Source organism: Manacus vitellinus, unplaced genomic scaffold (assembly GCF_001715985.3).
Source record: "Manacus vitellinus isolate BGI_N305 unplaced genomic scaffold, ASM171598v3 scaffold_37_pilon, whole genome shotgun sequence".
NCBI lineage: Eukaryota > Metazoa > Chordata > Aves > Passeriformes > Pipridae > Manacus > Manacus vitellinus.
Window position 1 is genome coordinate 2,227,142 of NW_021940517.1, and position 20,965 is coordinate 2,248,106.

The 20,965-nt window shown below is 35.3% G+C and overlaps 1 protein-coding gene across 4 annotated transcripts in view; it reads right to left on the reverse strand.

The window, feature by feature from the left end:
- The window catches only part of PDE10A (phosphodiesterase 10A), a 350,975-nt gene that overhangs the window by 55,134 nt on the left and 274,876 nt on the right, over positions 1-20,965 (reverse strand). For all 4 annotated transcript variants that reach the window (XM_025895637.2, XM_029961608.1, XM_029961609.1 and 1 more), the window contains exons 3-5: positions 13,202-13,230; positions 2,304-2,424; positions 340-389 (exon numbers count right to left, since the gene is read on the reverse strand). In XM_025895637.2, coding sequence (XP_025751422.1) covers positions 340-389; positions 2,304-2,424; positions 13,202-13,230 — 200 coding nt within the window. The remainder of the gene's footprint in view (positions 1-339; positions 390-2,303; positions 2,425-13,201; positions 13,231-20,965) is intronic.

A 20,965-nucleotide genomic window follows, 5' to 3' on the forward strand; every position in this document is an offset into this window, starting at 1 on the left:
GACAGTAAATCCAAGTTAAGATTTCTGTTTCTTAAAGACAATTAATAATGGGACTAAATCAGTTAAGCTGCTACAGTCAGAGAAATAACAGCACTACTGCCAAATCTTTTAAAAAAATTAAAAGGCCAAGGATCTAAAAGCAGAGAACATTTTTTTCATTACCACTATGTTCCATAAACATCTAATTTACAGAAATAAAGACAAGATAAATGTAAAATTCAGCACTCAGATAATATTTCCTGCTAAGTGACATGCAAAAGAACATAAAAATATCATTATCAAATTGAAAAAAACACTTGTAAGTCTCAGAAAAGCAGCATCTTAATCCAGTATACTTACATTATTGCATTCTCCCAGGAAATACAGTGCAAATCCATCAGCTTTTGTAGCTGCCAAAGCAATAACAAAATAAATAATTGTACTCACAAGGGTAAATCAAACTTAAAAAATATCTCTGAGGTGAAACCACAGATTCAATTCTATTTAGGACAAATGTCTAAAATTCTAAAGGTTAAGGTCAATTGCTGTGTCCCTTGAAACTTTCCAGACTCTACAGTTAGAGGTACTAACACATAATTCTTCTTTTCTCAATTTTTATTTACTATATTCTAAAAGTTCCTTAGAAACAACTTCTTTATATATCTTATTCATACTCCAAAGCCTAAGGTCTGTAGATTCAAATTAATTCATACAACAGTATAGAATTAACATAAAAATACAATAATATTATCAGCCAGATACAATTATAATTTCCACAACTAAAATAAAAGGTAGTTATAAATGTTAAGGAATATTTGTCCCTGCCTTAAAACAGAAAAGCACAGGAAAATGAGGAGTTGCAAATATTGCCACAAAAATGTGTTTCCAAACAGTTTGTTTTCTGCATCTCCCCCATATTAAAAACACTGACATAAACCAGAAAGTTTATAGTCGTCAGAATTTTGCCAGATTCAGATTGTTCTAGGAAACAGAGTAAAGTGAAGTTCCTTCAACTCTCAAAAGTTTAAAGTCAACCAACCATCATAAATCACTGCTCAAATGAAAACTCTCAAAATTGGAACAGGATATAGAAGACAATGTTTTTCACTTTACACAACAGACTTTGAGCATGTATTTGTCTTTCCGAGAGTTATTAAACATTCTAACCAGTAAAAGAACATATCTGGTACCTATTTTTTGTGAATGAACACAAGAATCCATTTAGTACTTTCCAGGGGAGAAATTATACTCGTGTGAAATCAAATCAAGTGGCTTTCTTCTTTTCTTTGACAAAAGGGAAAAAGTCCCACTGTGTAGTTACTTGCTCATTGTTAACTGCACAACACCAGTAAGAGTTGAGGGCATGGTAATTTGCATTCAGATTTTAAATCCTTCAGCTGTAGTATGTATTTTGAGCTGCAAGGCAAATGAGCACTGTAAAGGAAATATATATATAAAAAAACCCCTCATCTGCTTTACAAAAGGAAAACAATTGTAAAACATAAGCACTTTGTCTCGTCAATTCTCTCTTGCTGTGTATTAATAAAATCCAGTTTGATTTGCTGTCAGTTGGACATCAATATCCAAATCCTAATTTAAGCAAAACCAGTAAACAGAAGTGGTCCTCTTGAAAGATTATATGTATAAAATAGAACTATTATTCATCATTACAAAATTATGAAGTAGCAGGGACAGTAAAATCTTTTTAAAGAGCTGACTGAAAGTTATATTATCAAAGCTACTGTGATACTTCCTATTAAAGTCTGAGCATATCCACTCTGGTTAAAAAGAAGCTGAATTACACTTCTATTGTTATTGAGACTTTTGTTTTTGTTTGTTTTTTTTTTAACTTTTGACCATATGTACTATTATCTTACCACAAAAGTTATTTACATCAGATAGGGAAAAAATTAAACAAATTAGTTTGAGATCACACAAAAGATATGCCTTCTTGCAGCAACATTTCAGTTTTGTTTCAAAAGGAGTTTCAGTATGCAATGATATTGCCAGTAGATTTTTTTTTTTTTACTTTCAATATTGATATCGCAACACCATCATAACCAGAACAGAATATTCTTTGGCTCATTTAACAGGAGACTCTAATTTCACAATTAGCTATGCAACTGTTTCCAAAGATGACATTCACTTAAGTGCAGTTAAGGATTCACTGAGGGACAGAAGGTGAAGTAAGTTCATACTGCGGGAACATCCAATGAGAACACTGTTATCCCTCCATACCTTTCTTTATTAATTAAATCACATAAGAAATGTGCTGTGCACTGATCCTAAGTAACAGCTCAGAGACATCTGATTCTTTTTCTTACCTATTTTAATAATGCTGCTCAGCTCATACAGAAGCAGTTGGTTATCTCCTCCTGTATCCAGGCGCTGTTCTATATAGCTGTTCAATTCATACACTACACCTTGCATATTCGTATCCTGGTACTATGGAAACAAAGATGAGAAGAATATTTTAGAATAACTCAGGTGTAATTTGCAGGTTTTAAACATACAAACTCATTAAAAATAATATGTTAAGATTTCAATACTGAGTCAATCAGAACTGTCCTAATCCAGCTGGCTGAAGAACAAGGTCACTGCTAAGTAAGAGACACAGCATTCCACACTGTGCTCCATTAGACATTTGTGCATTTGTTTAAAGAGTATTGAGAACACCACTGAGCAATTATGAATTGCCTAAACCGGGCCAGGGTCATGTACAATGTCTCAAGAAGAAACTAAGAGATATGAAAATTATAAGGTAAGTAGACTTCAACTTCTTCCTTTTAAGCTCCCAATTCACCATGAAAGGAAACAAGCATCTTCCACCTCAAATTCATGAGCCAAAAGACAGAACTGTGCCAAGCACCAGAGCTTTCAGGTGGGAGCTCAGGGAGCTCAGTGTTTCAAATACAGCAATCATTAACACCAACAAAGTGAAGGACAAAAATCACACGAGCTGAAATCATGCTAGCTACTGTGGCTCCATAGGCATTTGTTTCAACTGACAATGGCAGACACAAATCAAATCTGCTGGCAGATTACAAATCAGTTAGGATGCTTAGATAGGAGCCGTGGGGTTCTGGTTGCTGGAACGATGGAACAGCATGACATGGTTAAAATCTCAGGAAAGGAGACGCAGCTTCCCTTCAGGGGCCCAGTTGCATTTGTTTATCCATTTCCCGAGTTCTGAAACCAAGTCCTGAAGGGCTGATAAAACTGGCAGTAAATGTGTATGTGTAGCATGACAGCATCACGAGCAATAGTTTCACAGAAAGCAATCCTTGGCACTGAATAAAGATTCATGACACATTAAAGTGTCACATGTACAGGTTTACCCAAATTTATAGACAGAGAAGATCTAGAGAGATATTGAGCAGAGTTACATATATGCACATAAACATGGCAATGGTGGGTAGATTGTGGCACTCTGAACATTCATGGCATTTTCCATTAGTAGTTTATATTAGTCTAGTCTATATTAAATTTGGCTCTGAAGTATGAAGGAACAGGAGAATAAGTCTTAGTCTTTCAATCAACCTTAATTTGTTTAAACATCACCAGTTTAATTTTTAGTTTAAGCAATTTACTGCATCACTGAGTTCAATAAGTAGTTGACCATATTACTTTCTTCAGTTACCACATTACCAGTTTTGGGCAGGATAATAAATCTTTACTCAGTGCCAAGGATTGCTTTCTGTGGAGCTATTGCTCGTGATGGTGTCATGCTACACATACACATTTACTGCCAGATTTATCAGCCCTTCAGGATTAAGCACATAACTTACACAATATATTCCATGCTATAACTTTTATTCCCTCTATTATTTTCATGCATTTCTACATACAACACATTATGTCATGAATACAGAGGATATAGCCATATATATATTTAGGATACATTTTTCTGCTTCATCTCAGAAAATAAAAAAAAACTCCACAAACAAAAAACCAAGTGCTTGCTGGATAATATGAATTCCCAATTTCTTTAAATTAAGCAGATCTCAATCTTGACTTCAAAATGGCTCCCAAGAATATACAATCTTTGCCAAGACCCCTTCTTAATCTATTGCTCCACATGGATGTATTAGAAAATTTGAGACCTAGGGTGTCCAAAATATTTTCAATGTATAACAAACCTGACACTTAATAATTCTTTCTATAAAATGATGTGATGACTATGAATTTTGACAGTAATGTAAGGTCACACTGCATAATTGCATAAACTGCTGCCAGTCTTGAGTTTACAATACAGCATGCCATCACCAATATTAGCACCATATGGCAGCTGGCAAGCTTCCATTGACTGCCCTCTGTTGTGTCCCACATTTACTACTGTTGGATTATTCAAAGGGAGAAAACAATAGCATGGTTTCATGAAAGTGTAGCTTTTATACTTATGATATAGCCATAAGTAGCCATATAACAGGAAAATGGTGAACAAGACTCTATACTATTCATACATGTTAACCCACATCTGCAAAAGTATGTGTAGCCACATACCCTAATGCAACAACAGGTAATGATGCACACATGCACAAAGCCTTTATCATGTGGAATAACGCCTTCTCAGAACTTGGAAATGACTACATATCTCCTCACTTGTGATGAACAGTCAGGATTTAAATCAAATCTTCAAAGATTAAAGCTAATACGTTATGAGAACGCATCATCAAAACGAGCGCATTGGCATAACGGCCGTGGCAGAATCAGCGCTTTCCCTGTAATCAAGCAGTAGTTTTGCGTGCATGGTAATTACATAACAACCTATGTGCCCTTGATGCTCACCTCTGCAACATATGCTTGCAAATGTTTTGTAAGCAGGGCAAACCATTGCATGCATCTACATTACTAAAACGATGGTAGCTGTGTAATACATGTAGTTGTTACAATGGCAGATTTCTGCTGCTGACAATATGTGGATCCATAATTGGCCAGATGAATACAATTTGTCCAGATTCACAATTAAGTACTTCTATCACTTAGATCAATCATCAACAACGAATTACTTCATTATGCTATGAAATGGTTTTCTTTTTATTACAGTAGAATGAAAGAGATTTTTTTATTTGGTTCTAGGCATTTTAGATTCGATAACCAATGTGGTTGAAAAGCCACAATAGTCTTTATGAAATCATGTATTTAAACACTGAATAAGTCCTCAGCAAACCTTGGTACAAGCACTATTCATTGTGGTTGCTAACACAGATTTGTGCATATGTGGTATAAAACTTATTTCAGGAAAGTAACTCCTCAAAAAAAATTATACACACTTGATGGAAAAGGAGTACTTATATATCTATAAACACTATTGTATGGAGTAAGCACTGTTTCTTAATTTGCTATGGTAGTTCAGTTTGCAATTTATATTGTTCAAACTCATCAACTTTTCCTTAATTCATTCTTCTCATTGCTAATTTCCTTCTATTTGCGTGGCTACAACTATTTTTGTGTATTTATCGTAAAATTCGGAATTTCAGTGACGTTACGTAAAATAATTCAAGTGGATTAAAAACTAGTTTAGCACTATCATACCAGCATCATATTTCTAGTAGCTATATATATTTTAAAGCTATAAAAATGAGCTAACAATTAAGAAGGGAAATCCTGTTATAAATATTCATGTTAAAATTTATAAATATGAAAGATGGATGTTTTATGGGATTTATATAAAAATATTTCTATGGTTCTTTGTCTTTAGAATATTGTGGTCTTTGAATATTGTCTTCTGTGCAACAGAAAACAACAACCCATGACAGGTAATGCAAGAATAATGTTGTCACTTATACAAGGACTCTTAGAACATAAACATGAAAGAAGATACTGAAATATCATAGAGTGAGTTGAATTTTAAGCATTCATTCTAAACAAGTAAGCCACATGGAAAAACTAATATTCAAGGACACAATTTAATACCTAAAGTAAATTTTATATACGACAAACAGAAACAAACTTTAATTTCCATGCTTTGATGTTTGTAAGGTAGCTGTGCCAGGGGCATTTTATGCTTCTCTAGAAAAAAAGTCCTTCTGCTGCAACAAAAAGCACAAGGTCAATGAGTGCCAGCATAATCCAGAAGTTGATCTGTTTCCTCTATATCTTCTTAAAATGTCTCCTGAATAGCAATGAGAAGAGCAAGTTTCTATTTAAGACTTACTTCCTACTACAGAGTTCTTTCTCCAGATCAACAATTGCCTGGTTCTGCAACACAGTCTGGTCCTTTTACAGACCTCATAGCATATGACCTTATTGCAGACTAGAGTTAGAATAAACAAGGAGCGCAAATTCCACTTAATGTGGAGAGGGCTGGCCAGATGTATTTTTGGGGATGCAGAATTTCAACGGATGAGGAAAAGAAAAAAACCTCAGAACTGTGAGAGTCACAGGAAGATCCATACGAAGTATGGATCTTCATAGCCAGTGCTATCCCAGATTTCCCCTAGGCTATGCCAGAGGAGCCAGGAGGTGGGGAGGTGAGGGGCACTGCCTGGCTCTCACCATCGTGCAGGCTGCCTGGCAGGAGCGTGCAATAAGAACACTAGCAATGAGTGAGCCAATGTTATACGTGTTGTATTCAGTGCTACCCTATCCAATTGCAACATACTCTATAGATGTCAGAGGGGCCACACCATGAATAGACGTAGGGACACTTGAAACTGAGGTCATAAATTTAATCTGAGACATGTAAGCAAACAAGCGAGCGAGCAAGCAAGAAAGAACAATAACAAAAAAATAAAGGATCTGTTGGGGCAAATAGAGGCTCTTGTAGAGAGCCTCAGTTGTTGAAGGGTGGTAAATCACTAAGAATAAAGGATGTACGTAGGCCAAGGACATTGTATATAGACACAGGAGTTTAAAACACCTATTCTCTCTCTGGTTACATCACTTAGTATTTCAGACAACCAGCTTCTTCAAACCACCTAAATTCATCTGTCAATGGTAGCATCAAGACCTGCCGATAATGAATTCAAGGGATTCTGCACAACATTTTACACAAAACAATGTCCTTAGGCAGGGACTGGATTTTACCACAAATATGAGAGTCATAGGATTCAAAATGTGACAACAACCTGTACCCAAGCTTCTTTGGTCAACTCTTTAAACTGACAGCTTCTTTCTTCGCTGTGAAGCACACTACAGAACATAGACAACTGCTGAACTAAAAACAACCAAAATCTCCTGATAAACTTACAGCCAACACAAGTTTTCTTTCCTATAAAACTATAGTCCTGGCAACAAGAGTCATAAGGCCAACGCAGTTAAAGATGAACTAAAAAAACCCTTCAAATAAAAAAAGAGGAGCATTTGTTTGCAGTCTTAATGGTCTGAATATTTACTTAACATTTGATTTGCGATGTCAGTCTGAACTATTTCATGTCAGGTATTCTCAAACTTGAGCAGAAGTATAGAAAGACTGATGTTACATACTTAAATTCTCAATGCCAATGATATTTACATTATATAAAAAGAATTCCCGACAGCAATTTTTCTGTACATCTTAAAAATAAGCATTGTGGTCATGAAAATAAATAAACAAACTAAAATGTTTGATGCCTTTTGTTGAAATAGATCAGCTTTCTCTTCCCTCATGTAGCGTTATGAAAAATCCCAGATTCACACTTACCACCTGATTCAAGAGACTTGCTCTATATAATTTTCCAGGTGCCTCCTTGACTTATATTCTGGAACGATAACCAGTATTCAAACCATACTCAATTACTGTATCTTTTCTAACAAAATACTATATGTTCTTTAAGAATTTTGGCACTATTACTTTATTTGCCCACATAATAAGCAGGTTTATTTAAACTGAAAAATATTCTTAAATTTTTCTTCTCTTTTCTTTCTTCCCCACAAAGGAATGCATAACTAGAGAGGAACATATCAGTGACTAAATCCAGTCCCTTGCAGGCAAAGGCAGGCTTGTAAGAGACATTTAGTTTAAAACTACTTAAAATATTCATTCTATGTGTCATTGCACTTTACTGCAATGAGTATTCAGACATCTAGTGTAGAAACAAAGAAGGCCAGACCTAGAAGTATCACAATAGTGACTTACTTTAAATGTAAGAAATTATTGTATTTTAGCTATAGTGATGTTATTGCATTTCTGAAGACCAGTCAGTATAAAGAAAGGAATGGTTGTAGAAAAAAAAAAAGCCTATCTATTTAATTAAACCAAAAATATAATTTATTCAGGTCATTTTTATGTGTGGTAAGTTAGGTTGTCTAAATATTTGCTATTTATGTTTACATGTACTGCTACCTTTTGTCCTCCTACCATTTGTAGGCCTGGTACTTTCACACTAGCTGCAATATTTTGCATTGTTTATCTGCAGTGATAGTTAGTTCACATCTTGCACCGAAACTGGTGTTTGTTATTTTTGGGCACAGATAACTAAGAGACAACTACATCCTATGAAAAGTGAAAACCCATCTATACTGCACATTTGAATAACTTAAAATAGAGACATTTACTTCATTAAAAAAAAAAATAATTAAAAAATACAAGAAAAAACAACCCTAGAAAAGGCTAACAAAACTGCTTGCTTCCTTTAAGGTGAAAATGCTGAGCCAAAAGATGCCAAATCCTCCGATTGAAAAATAAAAGTAGAAAGAGTGTGGTAAGCAAGCTCACAGTGCAGAGCTGGCTTTCAGAGGAGCAATGAGCATGAAGAGGAAACTCAGAAAAATCTCTTTGCTCCAAAAAATCAAAAGAGGTAACTGGGATTGGCTGCAGTAACCAGTTTTCTTTAAACTTGGATACTGGAAAGCAAGAAACTATAAAGAGCAGACTTAGCTGAGGTGATTAATTTTAATGCTTGTACATAGCCTCAGAGAAAACTGCTTCTAAGTGCATTTGTCTGACGTCTATTCTTCTTGTTTTGACTGGAGAGGACATGGGTTAGGACTTGTACGGTAAATAAAGTTTAGCACTGCCACACCATACAGAGGTATTTATGAATTGTTTGTTTGCTCATCAAACACCTTCACGACAAAAGCAAAGGGAAAATATGACATGACATTTGGCAGGACAGGTCCTATTAAGACAAAAGATGTAAACCAGCTCTCTCATTCTGAACAGAAAGAACTGAATAATTCTGAAAGCACACATTTGCCAGCCTTTTTATGCAGCTGATTTTCAAGCCTCAGAGAGACAATGAATATCTTTCCTAGAAGAAGTTTCTTGCCACATAACCCCCATTTACTGGTATCCAATTCTAATCTTTCCATCAGATCCTTGCATGTTACCAAATAGTAACACTGAAATAAATTGCTTCACTAGTAATAGGAAAAATACATAATAAAAAGCAAAAGCTTCACTTGTGAGACAAGAACCTTATGATTATATAAAAGTAACCATATAATCTGTTATTAACTGTAGGGCTCATAAAACATTAATATCTCAATTATATCATCTCTCCAGATTATATAACAAAACAGCATAATGAGTTTCATTTTAACTTGACAAGGCTGAATATTGCTCCTGTTTTTAAAAAGCTTTTTATAAAACTACATTCCCTCCTAATACTTTACTTGCAAGCACTCTAAAGACACCATGTACAAAATTAAAAATAAACTTCCTCATTTTCCTACCACTGTTGCTTATCACTACCACAGTATACACAAGATTTTCTTTTTAAAGAAATCTGCTTATACAAGCATCTTCTTCTCGTGACAATGCCATTTGCAACACTTCTAAAGACTAAATATACATATACTTATATATATTTTTTTTCTAGTTCCCCTAACTTTTTGATTAATTTGTCACAGTCCTCAGTTCTGATACTGTGCGAAGACATTTAAATCCAATCTTTAATAAGAAAATGCTACAAGGAATGAGCTTGCTTTGCCAACGTGTCATAAAGAACCCAAACTTTTATCAGCAGTTTCACAGTGAAGATACATGCAATTACTGCAACTATTTACTGAAAACACACTTGCTAATTCTGTAACTATCAGTGACATACTGTGCTGGGTGCTCGCTGGTGCCAAGGCAGCTGCCGAAAGCTTCAAGTCCAAAAAGGGGAAAGGAGAGGATTAAAGTATCATTCCTATTTCCAAGAATAAAGTACTGTAAGTGAGCTAGTCACTTCCTGGGTAACAATTTTCTGGTGTTTATATGGTAAACTTCTGCAAAGTGAATTGTTGTTGGCATCACCGGAGTTTTCAAAGCAAAGGTACTTGCCAAAACGCAGCTTCACTGGAAGTATTGTTCACATAAACATGGAATGGAAAGTTATTAAGCAAAATGAACAGCTAATTTTGCTGTGATCATATCAGGAACACTGAGTATTTTCATTTAAACTTCAGAATCTGAGGTACAAAAGAGCACACAGTGATCACGGGAAACTTAGCAGCACGTAGAACAAAAAATCCTGGCTATAGTTCATGAAGGAATGGGGTTATTTTTGCCAACTGAAAAGAATAACATGTCTCCAATGCACACTGTTTTCACTAATGCTGTCAAAGAACTACATCTTTAGTTTGGATGTACATGGATAAACATGCACTTAGTGCTCAAACTCACACTCCTCTTTTTTCATTTCTTTTGCAGACAAAACAGCAAAAAAACACAGCATAAAATTTAGCTTAAATTTTCTTCATCAAAATAGTTCAATAGTTGGTTTTGTTTCTGAAATCCCTCTGCCCAGAAAACCACTTATGTAGCTAGGATGGATAGGATCAGCCAACACACATCTGCACAATAAGTAAAAAAAAGAAACTCAGCATTTCCAAGGATGTTCCCAATACTACATCATGTGAAAAGGAGATTCTGTCCCCAGTTACATATATTTCATAAACACTGTAATTTAGTATGCAGAAAAAAGTTCACAGGTTCACTGTTTGGTCACAGATGCTCATGAGGTATTTTGTAACCAGAGCTGTTCTTATGCCAAAAGCAGTTTACAGGCATCAGGAAATTTCCCCCCACCACCAATCATCAGATGCAATGTCAAGTCAAACTACGAAAGCTTTACATGTAACTTCTGAACACAGAAATATTGAGGAAATTGCCATTAGTAGACCAGAATCAAAAATAATAAATTTTGAGAAGTTTCTTTTCTACTCTAAAAAACTCAAGGTTTAAAATATGTGGACATTTTCTCCTGTTTTCTTCTATTTTCTCCTCTCTCCTTGTTTTGAAAACTTGCAGTGTACTGCTGATAGCCAAGATTGCTGCTTTATGTTAATTTTTCCACTAAGATGCTAAAAATGACAAAATATTAAAAATGTAGTTCCTAAACAATGGGATTTTAAAACTTCTATTTCAAAACTTCTTAAATTTTCAGAGTAAAACTGCAACATAAACCCCTTGAAAATACTGAAATTTCCTTCCAGTAATGAAAGATTTTTCTCAGTATATTTCTACCTTGTTTTCTAGCTAACATAATATTCTGAATCAACAGTGATTTAATTCTGCACCAAATTCCCTTTCACTAACCTTAATTTTTTCTTCCCTATGATACAAGCTACTTCTTGCAAACTTTTTCAGGAATTAAAAATGTAACACTTAATGACTTTAAAACTCATAATTCTTCAGTCAGCATGAACATGTCTTTTTGTCTGAAAAACATTACTCATATACAGAACCTTTCCTAATTTAAATTACAACTTATGTTTATATTTTAATTAAACTGGTATCTGTTTAAGCTGCTGCTGAAGGAAGAGGAGGTAATACAATGGTCTACATTATTATATATGGCATTATTAAAAAATACTACAAATTAACAAAACTGTTAATCTGTAGCATGGTACATTACTGAGTGCCTTCAAGTACTTTAAAAGAAAAAAAAACAAATAATAGTGCAACAGAGTATACACACCAAGTGCACAATGATTGATGGCTCAAAAAAACAAGGGAGAAAATGTTTACTTCAGAACATCTAAAGTATCATCTGCACACCACTGATTCCATGGCTTCAAGCGACAGCCCATCTATCTTTTGGAAAACTCAGAGCCACTATACATGACTTTGAGGGGCTGAGATGGCTGCCAGCAGATGGTCCAAAAGACAGAAGAGGTGACTGGCAGTGCAGACCTGGGGGGGTTCAGGGTTCCAGAACTTGCTTTCTTTGCCTTAAATCGCTCAAATGTGGTAACCAAGATATGTTTCATAATTATTTTACAGTTTTAGGTAAATGATAATCTATTTACCAAATTAATGACAATGAAAAGGAACTTTCTTCCACATACATAACTAGAGCTTCTGAGATTTTTAGGCAGATCCTTCATTATTTTGAAATCAAAATATTATGTTTAGATATACTAATAACAATAATCCTAGGTTACACTGGTAGGTATTCACTTAACTGTCATAGCAGTTGAATACTAAGGGACAAAAATCATGTTACAAGTTAATGAATTACTAAAACATATTAATTTTCACCTACATGCCCAACACCCTTATAAATCCATGGCACATCATGTATATGGAGTACTTCTGCATGAATAAACCCAATTTAGATAACATTTAATATCTTTTCATAGTCACATATGAGGTGAACTTCAGTTTCCCCTTATGCCAGCCCTCCGCTTACAGGGTTACCAAACTGAGTTTCCACTACCAGCCTGAGTTCTCCACTCCTTCCATACTCTAACATTCTTCAAAGGACTTCTATTGAGTGCAAGACCACTCAGCCAGCTTTTGCAGTCTTTCAATCAGCCTTATTTTTAATATGTGTCTAACACTACCATGTTTCTCCTGGGAACATGAAATAATTTATGCAACTCATTCAAGAAGTGGAAAAAAGCAGGACTATGATTCCACTTTAGAAAGTTGTAAGTGGCTCCCCCACCTCACGGGGTGCTTCAGGGTGGCTGGACCCATCTGAGGGCAACAGATTGTCCTGTACTGACCTTTTCTCATTCCCAACAAAGACACTTGTTTCTAACAGATTCCTGCAATTAGTCATCAGTCATGGACAGATATTCTGCAGGACACAGTGTCAATCAGATATAAGGCTAGGGTAGGGAACTTATTACTGAATATGTTTTTTTAGGATTTTACATTACATTTCATACAGAACACTGCAAAATATTTCAAATTAGAGAATTTAGCTCATTTCTACCACACCACATCTCAAAAGGGGAGATAGGGCATATTCCTTCCCTTGTTTCCTCTTATGCTTGATCAGAGACTACGTAAAAATCATCTCAAGTGAACTGAGGGCCTCAGAGACTACACTACTTTTTAGAGGGGATAGAGAGTAGCACTTACCCTGCTGACTTCTTTAGGAGTTGATTCATCTAAAAGGAAACAAACCAAACAATTAGACACTCTGGGAAGTTTTTAGACTGAATGAAGAATAAGATAACAAATTTCAAACAATTTTTGCATCTTTTTACAAAACTTTTCTAACATGGTTCAATAAAGTGACTGAAATATCCTGAGACTGGCTTGCATTTACAGTCTTTTAAAAAATTCTTGAGTTAAAAATTCATTAAAATTAGGATAAAGTATTTATGAATTCTATCTTGACCTAGTAAAAATTAAAAATGTCATACATTTCAGAAGTCAGAGGCAAATTGGCACAGGCCAGCTAAATCCTACATTTATATTCCAATTCATTAAAGCAACTGTTAATACTGCATAGTCTGAGAAGTAAAAGCCTTTGCTACCAAATATATGCCACCAACATCCTAGGTATATAAAGAAGCTAATGAGCAGACTTAGACCTTCTACTCTGAAGATCAAAGATGCTATTCCTGCTGATTTTTTGGATGTGGGAAAAAAGTCTTGTAGCCATAAGAACAGAAGAACTGCACTGATGTGATCTGGCATAACACATTAAAAGAGAAGAGATTTCAAGATTTTATATTTATATATATATCTACACTATAATGTTTTATTCTTCAAATGCAAGCAGACTCTCGTGCATTTTTATAAGTTAAATAAACACAGATACAATAGCAGAACACTAGCTCAAACATTGAGTAGTATTTCCAAAAATAAAGGGAAAGCAGCTGTACAGCAAGAACGCATCTGCTACAGGAGGAGTTTCCAACTTTCAGTTTAACCACACCAGAAGTAGCTTAAACACACCTTTACAAACCTCCAGCTGGTTAGTTGTTCCTGAAAACATGAAGAGAACTATTTGTAACCTTTTATTTGATCCTAGGAATCAAATTACAATGCTTCAGAATCAAAATTAAGTCAGCAAATAGATTTAATCTCACAGAGAAATATCATATGTCTATATTTGCCAAAGGCTCTTCATATCTTGCCATTTAAGATGAACTTTTAAACAATAAAAGTAGAAAATAACATTTTCTAGAAAACACATTTAGTATATAATTTCTCATGAAAGAACTCTCTATAGTAATACAGATTTCTCCTCAAAATTGAGTGATGCCAAGAAAAACAATGTATTTCAAATCCATGAGGAAATATTAGTCTCCTCTTAACACCAGTCAAATGATCTACCAGTAATTTACACACACTGAACAGAGATGTAAACTTAATTGAGCTATTTAAGGTAGTTCTGTTGCTTGCAGTGCAAGTTGCAGCACATACTCTGCCACATTCAGTGATGTTATCTGCCTGAAAGAACCAAATCTACATATCAATTACAAGAACAGCCAAAGCTAGACTCAAAATCCATCTCCCCACTACCTGATTGCTGACACTGAGGGACAGAAAATGTGAACAATAGAAAATAGAGTGATGACATGACACTTTCCCTGGAGTATACTCTCAGTTTTCAGTAACCAATGCATCAAACATTTCTTGAATCAGTGGTGATACTTTTCTGTTTAAAGGATGGGGTTTTTTTCCTCACATTTTTCCAGGGTAAGAGGGGTATTAGATTATGTTTGGCTTGTTATTAAACCTGAGTCACCAGCATTTCTAGTAATCTCCCTCTACTGGAACAAAATCAATTTATTGTAATATATCTAATATAAATGACTACCATCACAATTCTATGGCTGTCCCACCATTGCAAGACATAACTGCCACTACAATTTCCAACGATAGACAGAGGACAGATTAAATGCACGAAATCTAAGACTTACTACACAGTATAAAAGTCTACATAACCTCTATTTGAGCTACCATAAAAAAAATTTCAGTGTCGTTTTTTCAGAAGAAAGATAAACACAGTGTTTATGAAGTTTGGTATTAGAACTCCACAGATGAGATTTGCAATTCAGAGAAAATGAACTGGTGGGAAAAATGGAAGATTTTTTTAGGGGAAGAAGAAAAGCAAAAGCTGAGGCGGAGAAGGGGGAAAAAAGTAACACATATTGTGTTAATCCATCTAGATACAAGTTATATTACTACACAATGATCTAGAAAGTAATTTTCCATATTAGAAGAAACCAAAGGCCTAAACAGCATACCTTTTTTTTTCCCCCAAGAGCAAAGGAAGAAAGATGATCCCATGAACCTGGAGTGAATCAAATTGCCTTCCTGGAGGTTCAGTCTTTAAGGTCAAGGTACACACCGAGTGATTGGATGCATGCACACCCCAGTGCTAGCACCCATGGCACAGAGTATGATACTTCCCTTACAACTTACTTTCTGTGTGCTAAATAGAGGGAAAATCATTGGAATAGCAGCTTTTCCCACAAATTATAGCCAAGGTATAGGATTAGTTAATATATGAAAGCAACAGGGGATTTATGAAAAATACCTTCAATTTGCATACTTCTGTTTATTTAAAAGCCATGAATTCAGTTTGTTTAAAAGGTACAATCTCTTGATTGTAAATCAAGTTCCATCCCTGTAAAATATGAAGCTTTTAAAGAAACAGATTAGCCATTAAAATAAATTCATAGATATTAAGTACATTGATAAATAGCAGCTTACTATATAACCAAATCTCACAGAAAAATTATATGCTTGAATATAAAGGTCCCCATTTATGATGGCATTTTGCATGGGAAAACAGTCAGATAAGAGAAAGTGTCATATTAGTGTCTACAGGGATGGAAATAAACACCTGGGAGAATGCAAGTGTTTGTGAATGAAACCATAAAAATGCTCCAGCCACTAGAAATTTTCAGTTGGAGTTCACTTTTTCTTTAGACATCAAATACAATCAACCTTGATACATGAATAAGTGTCACCCTCTCGATCCTGTTTGTTGATAGTATATTGCCATTCACACGCTAATTTTTGGGGATAGTTGATATCATTACTAACACAGACTAGTAGAAGAAACATATATTATTTAGTTCTGACCCTCTAAATATACTGGCATTGTTCTTAATAGTTTCAAAATTAAAGTGATGAATTCTTGGAAAGAAATCACTATACACACATACATTAACTTGGCTATATGGCTCAGTCAAGGCTGTTGCAAGCTGTATTTTTAACACAATGATTCTCAGTGTGGCTTGATGCACACAGAGTAGTGTGCCAACAGCAGAGTGATGGTGGTAACTCAAGGGAGCACATAACTTGAGCAAGAGGTGTCTTCCAGAAGCACTAGGCATGCATCAGTAATCTAGCAGAGCACCCTGCTATAAACCCCATTGTGTTAATGTCTTGGTAATTTGAGCATAAACACACACTGATACCACAACTGGAAAAACGGGAAACTGCAGGGAAGGGGACTACATTTCAAAGGCTTCCCCCCTTCCAACTTGGCATGTTCTGTGATCTCCATACACTAAGTTTGCATATCAAAACTACTGCACCAGCAATGATGTTATTCCACCCCACAGTGAGCTGGTTCAATACACTAAATGTGCAAGAAATAGTTCAATTTCTAAACTTTCAAAACCAGGTAACGATCTCAGACCACAAGAATAAAGTTACACCTGTATCTTGACAACGTTGCAAACATTACTATTTAAAAGCTCTCTTCAGAGATCACAGCATCAGGAGGAGGCACTGAAGAATGAGGGGAGTTCCATGATAAGAGTTGTGGTTTAAGAACAAAATTACAATTTAACATACTTTAATACCTCAGTTTTACTATCTATACAATTCTACTTTACTACTTACACAATTCTAATTAACAACTGCATAGTACACTACAGATATTCATAATAATCACTATGGTAATTAAAGACAGTATCCATCTGGGAAAGCTTCCATACTAAACCAAGTCAAGATAGGAAGAAGAGGAAAAGAAGAAATGGAACAGACAGAAAAAAAATTCACAGAAGTTTGTCATTTGGCAAAGTATAAATGGGGCCAGGTTTAGTTTGGTTTGAGGCTCTTTCTGTTGGGGTGTGTGTGAAGGGGTGTTAAATTGCACAATTGTTCATTTAATATAAAAAAGAAAACCCAGATTGTATTTTGCACATTAAAAAAAACTCATTGCATACTTGCATTTCTATGCATGCATTTTAAAAAACAAAACAAAACAAAGGCAAATGAACTTTTGACAATTGCAAGATGCTAAGCCAGAGTAGTCACAAAGACAACTTTAATGCAAAGCAAGTTTTAACATCTCAGACATGATATTTTGATGCATTTACCAAGGAAGCAACAATTTGAATGTCCAGTTAGTTTTAGCACAGGAACTCTTTTGGAAAAACAGTATTGCACTTCCTCCCTGGTCTTGGGCTTACACTTTGTTCTGTGTACTTAAATACCAAGAAAGATTATGATTGTGTTTTATATGGTAATTCACCTATTACTTCATATCCTATTCAACACCACTGCTGAGTGATGAGAGCGTTAAACACATTAGCTCATCTATCTTATCAGTCAACGAGGTACAATCACCATTGTTTATTGCCAGAATGCAGCCACAAGACAATGGGTTGAAGAGCATGTATAACAATTTAGCATTTTTTCATATGACCAGTTTACAGCTATACCTTTTTGCCTACATCTACCACTTTTCTGATATGCATTTCTGTTTGGCATTCAGTGCACTAATTGTTATAGGCAGCTTTCTTTAAAATTAATTACAGGTCTTGCAAACACGTTTGGTGAAGGAAGTCTCATCCAGTAGTAACACGATTTCAGTATTACTCTTTTAAAACCAAACTTGATTTTCTCCTTATTTTTTTCTGTTCCAGAATCCTGCTGGTTGCCAAGTATAAGGTATCCTTAACATTTACTGCAATCTATGTATCTAAGAAACAGCATTAGCTTTGGAGTACTATCTGTCCTCTCACTTTTGAATGGAGTTGTTCCTTCACTTTTGAACATCTTTCAAATATACTGCACAAAATTTGAAGTTTTATTGTGTTCAGCAGCTGTTTTCACTGAGAAGAGAAAAATTACATCTCTGTTGGCTCAAATACTACTCAGACATATACCTTAAGCAACTCCATTAAAATCAATAGAACTGCTACAGCATGCATTGGAAACCAGAAATGCTTTTATGTATTAAATGTCATGGCATTTCTGTTATGTACAGTGATTCAGGGCTGAAGGAGATGATTAGAACATAACATGACTTGAAGTAGGTCCTACAAAGCTCCAATAACCTGGGAGGACCCCTTGGATCTTGTCCACTGCAAGACATTTGTATGTTTTAAAGACATGCATACTTTCTAGACCCTGCTGGGCCTCTTGGGTTTGGCTTGTTTATTCCTAGTCCAGGAATATCTCTTCACAACTGATAAATTGCCTGAAGAACTTTAAGGAAAGGCACTTCCTCCTCCTTCCCCAACGTCCATATACAGCCCAAATTCTACTGTAAGCCCAGTGAGGCAAGGGATGGGATCACAGAGCTCAGTGACATGAAGTTCCCACCCCTGGCACGGAGCAAGGCTTCAAAGGTTTTTAGGCCCAAACAGGCCAAGAACTTTCAGCAGGTTGTCAGCTTCTGGGGTAGGAAATACTGCATATGGCTCAGTGACAGCAAGAAATAATAATCTTACACATGTTGGGAAAAATGTAATCTTTCACTTACCCTGTAGAAATAGAGCATCGGATACCAATGTTTTTAGTAAACTTTTTGCCTTTAATTATTTCTATTTTGTTCTCATCCCTATCTTTTTGACTACTATATTCTCACCTCTTTTTGTATAGAAACATGGAAAGTTTTTTTTACGAAAAAAACATATCCATGTAATAAAATTGGAAGCTATAAGACTCTTTAGAAGTTGTTAAAAATTTTCAGATTCCAGTGTTTATCTGCTACAGAGAACCAAAATTAGGACAAGAAGCTTTACAGCCCATCTGATTTTCTTCTTTCTGCACCTCTGACTACATTGAAAACAAATGTCATGTTACTGCACTTAGCAGTAAAATCCTCAAAATCTTGCAGAAAAATCAGTACTGAGCAGTTTTCTTCTCTTTAAACCAGCTGACAAAAGAAACAAAAGAAAGCACCCCAGAGGAAAAGTTTGCTAACGTCAACAAGGGTAAGGGATCATTAGAGCTTGAGATGATAGGTTACCACATGGGAGGGTGCAGTGATCCAGTGTGAAACATATTTACGTCAGGGGAATCATTTCAATCCCTCTGAAGAAACTGTATTGTCACTACAATATGCATACATTTGTATTAGAGATGTATTTTATTTACTTTATTCAGAAGACTGAAAACAGAAACTGAGAAAGTGCCAAAAATAATCAAGATGAAGAAGAAAAAGTAACAGAATAAAATTTACAAATCAAGCCTTCTTGCTTTCAGGATATTTCAGCCGATTTTTTAGTAATCATAATCAAGCTCTCAGTGACTCTGTTGAATGTTACAGAATAATGATGTGCAGATAATTCAGGATTTTGGAGTCTTTGAAAAATGACATGTTACACTAACATGATGAACAGATTGAAATTAAGAAAAGATTGAACTATTTACTACTTATGAGTAGTAGGACTGTGAGCAAAACATTTTGCTTGCAATGAGAAGAGTGTCAAAAAAATAAAATTATAACTTCAGTGAGTGGAAAGGAACAGAATATGTAACTACAAAATTATAGACAGTTCTCTATGAAAGATAATGACAGCACCTTCTGAATTTCTGAACTACTCAGTTTTAGTCTAAAATGATTTTATAATGACAGGTAACTATAATCCACAAGAATTATACAGGAAAAAAGTAATAAAAAAATCTTTTTGGCTGTTGTACAACAACAACAAAAAAATCCAAGATGTTGTGGAGTTCAGTATTCTTATACTGACATTTCAACAAGTGCCAAATTTTAACTCTCCCTAATAGCAGGTGCAGTATTAAAAATGCTAGGCCAGACTTAGAAAAGTTTTCAGGCAGGGATACATGCACTATGATTTAAAAAATCTCCAAACAAGTCTGGTACCCAATTCCTAGAAATGAAAGAAAGTTAAATACCCCAGCAATGAGTAGGCATGTTGATTTACCACTACTGAACTGAGAATGGTAATTCACTAAGTTGTGGGGACTCAGCAACTTGTGATCCTATAACACGATATTAAGGCTCTGCAGTATGTGAAATAATTGATGAAGGTTATTTAACAGCGAGCTTACTAAAAAAACTAGACAAAAGTGTGACAAATACAAGTTGTCCTTGGCTGAAAACAAGAATGTTCCCAATGAAGCTCTGTTTATATACCTCTGATTGGTCTTATGTAAACCTTGAAGAATATTGTGACAGCCAACATCAGACACTTCAGCACCAGAACACATTACAAAGTCATGCCACCTAACAGTCCACATGCATCAGGAATTATTGTCATTAAATAGTTTGACACATCAGCACCAAGATTACTCAGTCCTTTTATACAGAGTGGTTCCCCAAGAGATGCTATAAAAATTTAAAGGTAGGACCCAGTCCTCAGTGGACTGATTATTTTCGCATTTTTGAGTATACCTACCAGCACATCCTCATGCTCCACTATGCCAGTGAATCTACTGCATACCAACTTTTAGTACAGAAATTTTGACACAGGCTTTGAACAGAGGACTGGCTGTACTATCAGACACAGGTAGTCATCCCATCATAATAATCTAGCTGCTTGAAACACTCAACCATAAGCAAGGGAGGTGAATCACAGCATCTTAATTAGGAACATGAGAAAGACTTGGTGACAGAAATCGCCCCATCTTTAGAGGTTTCAACGCAAATGCGCCTCAGACACAGCCATACAG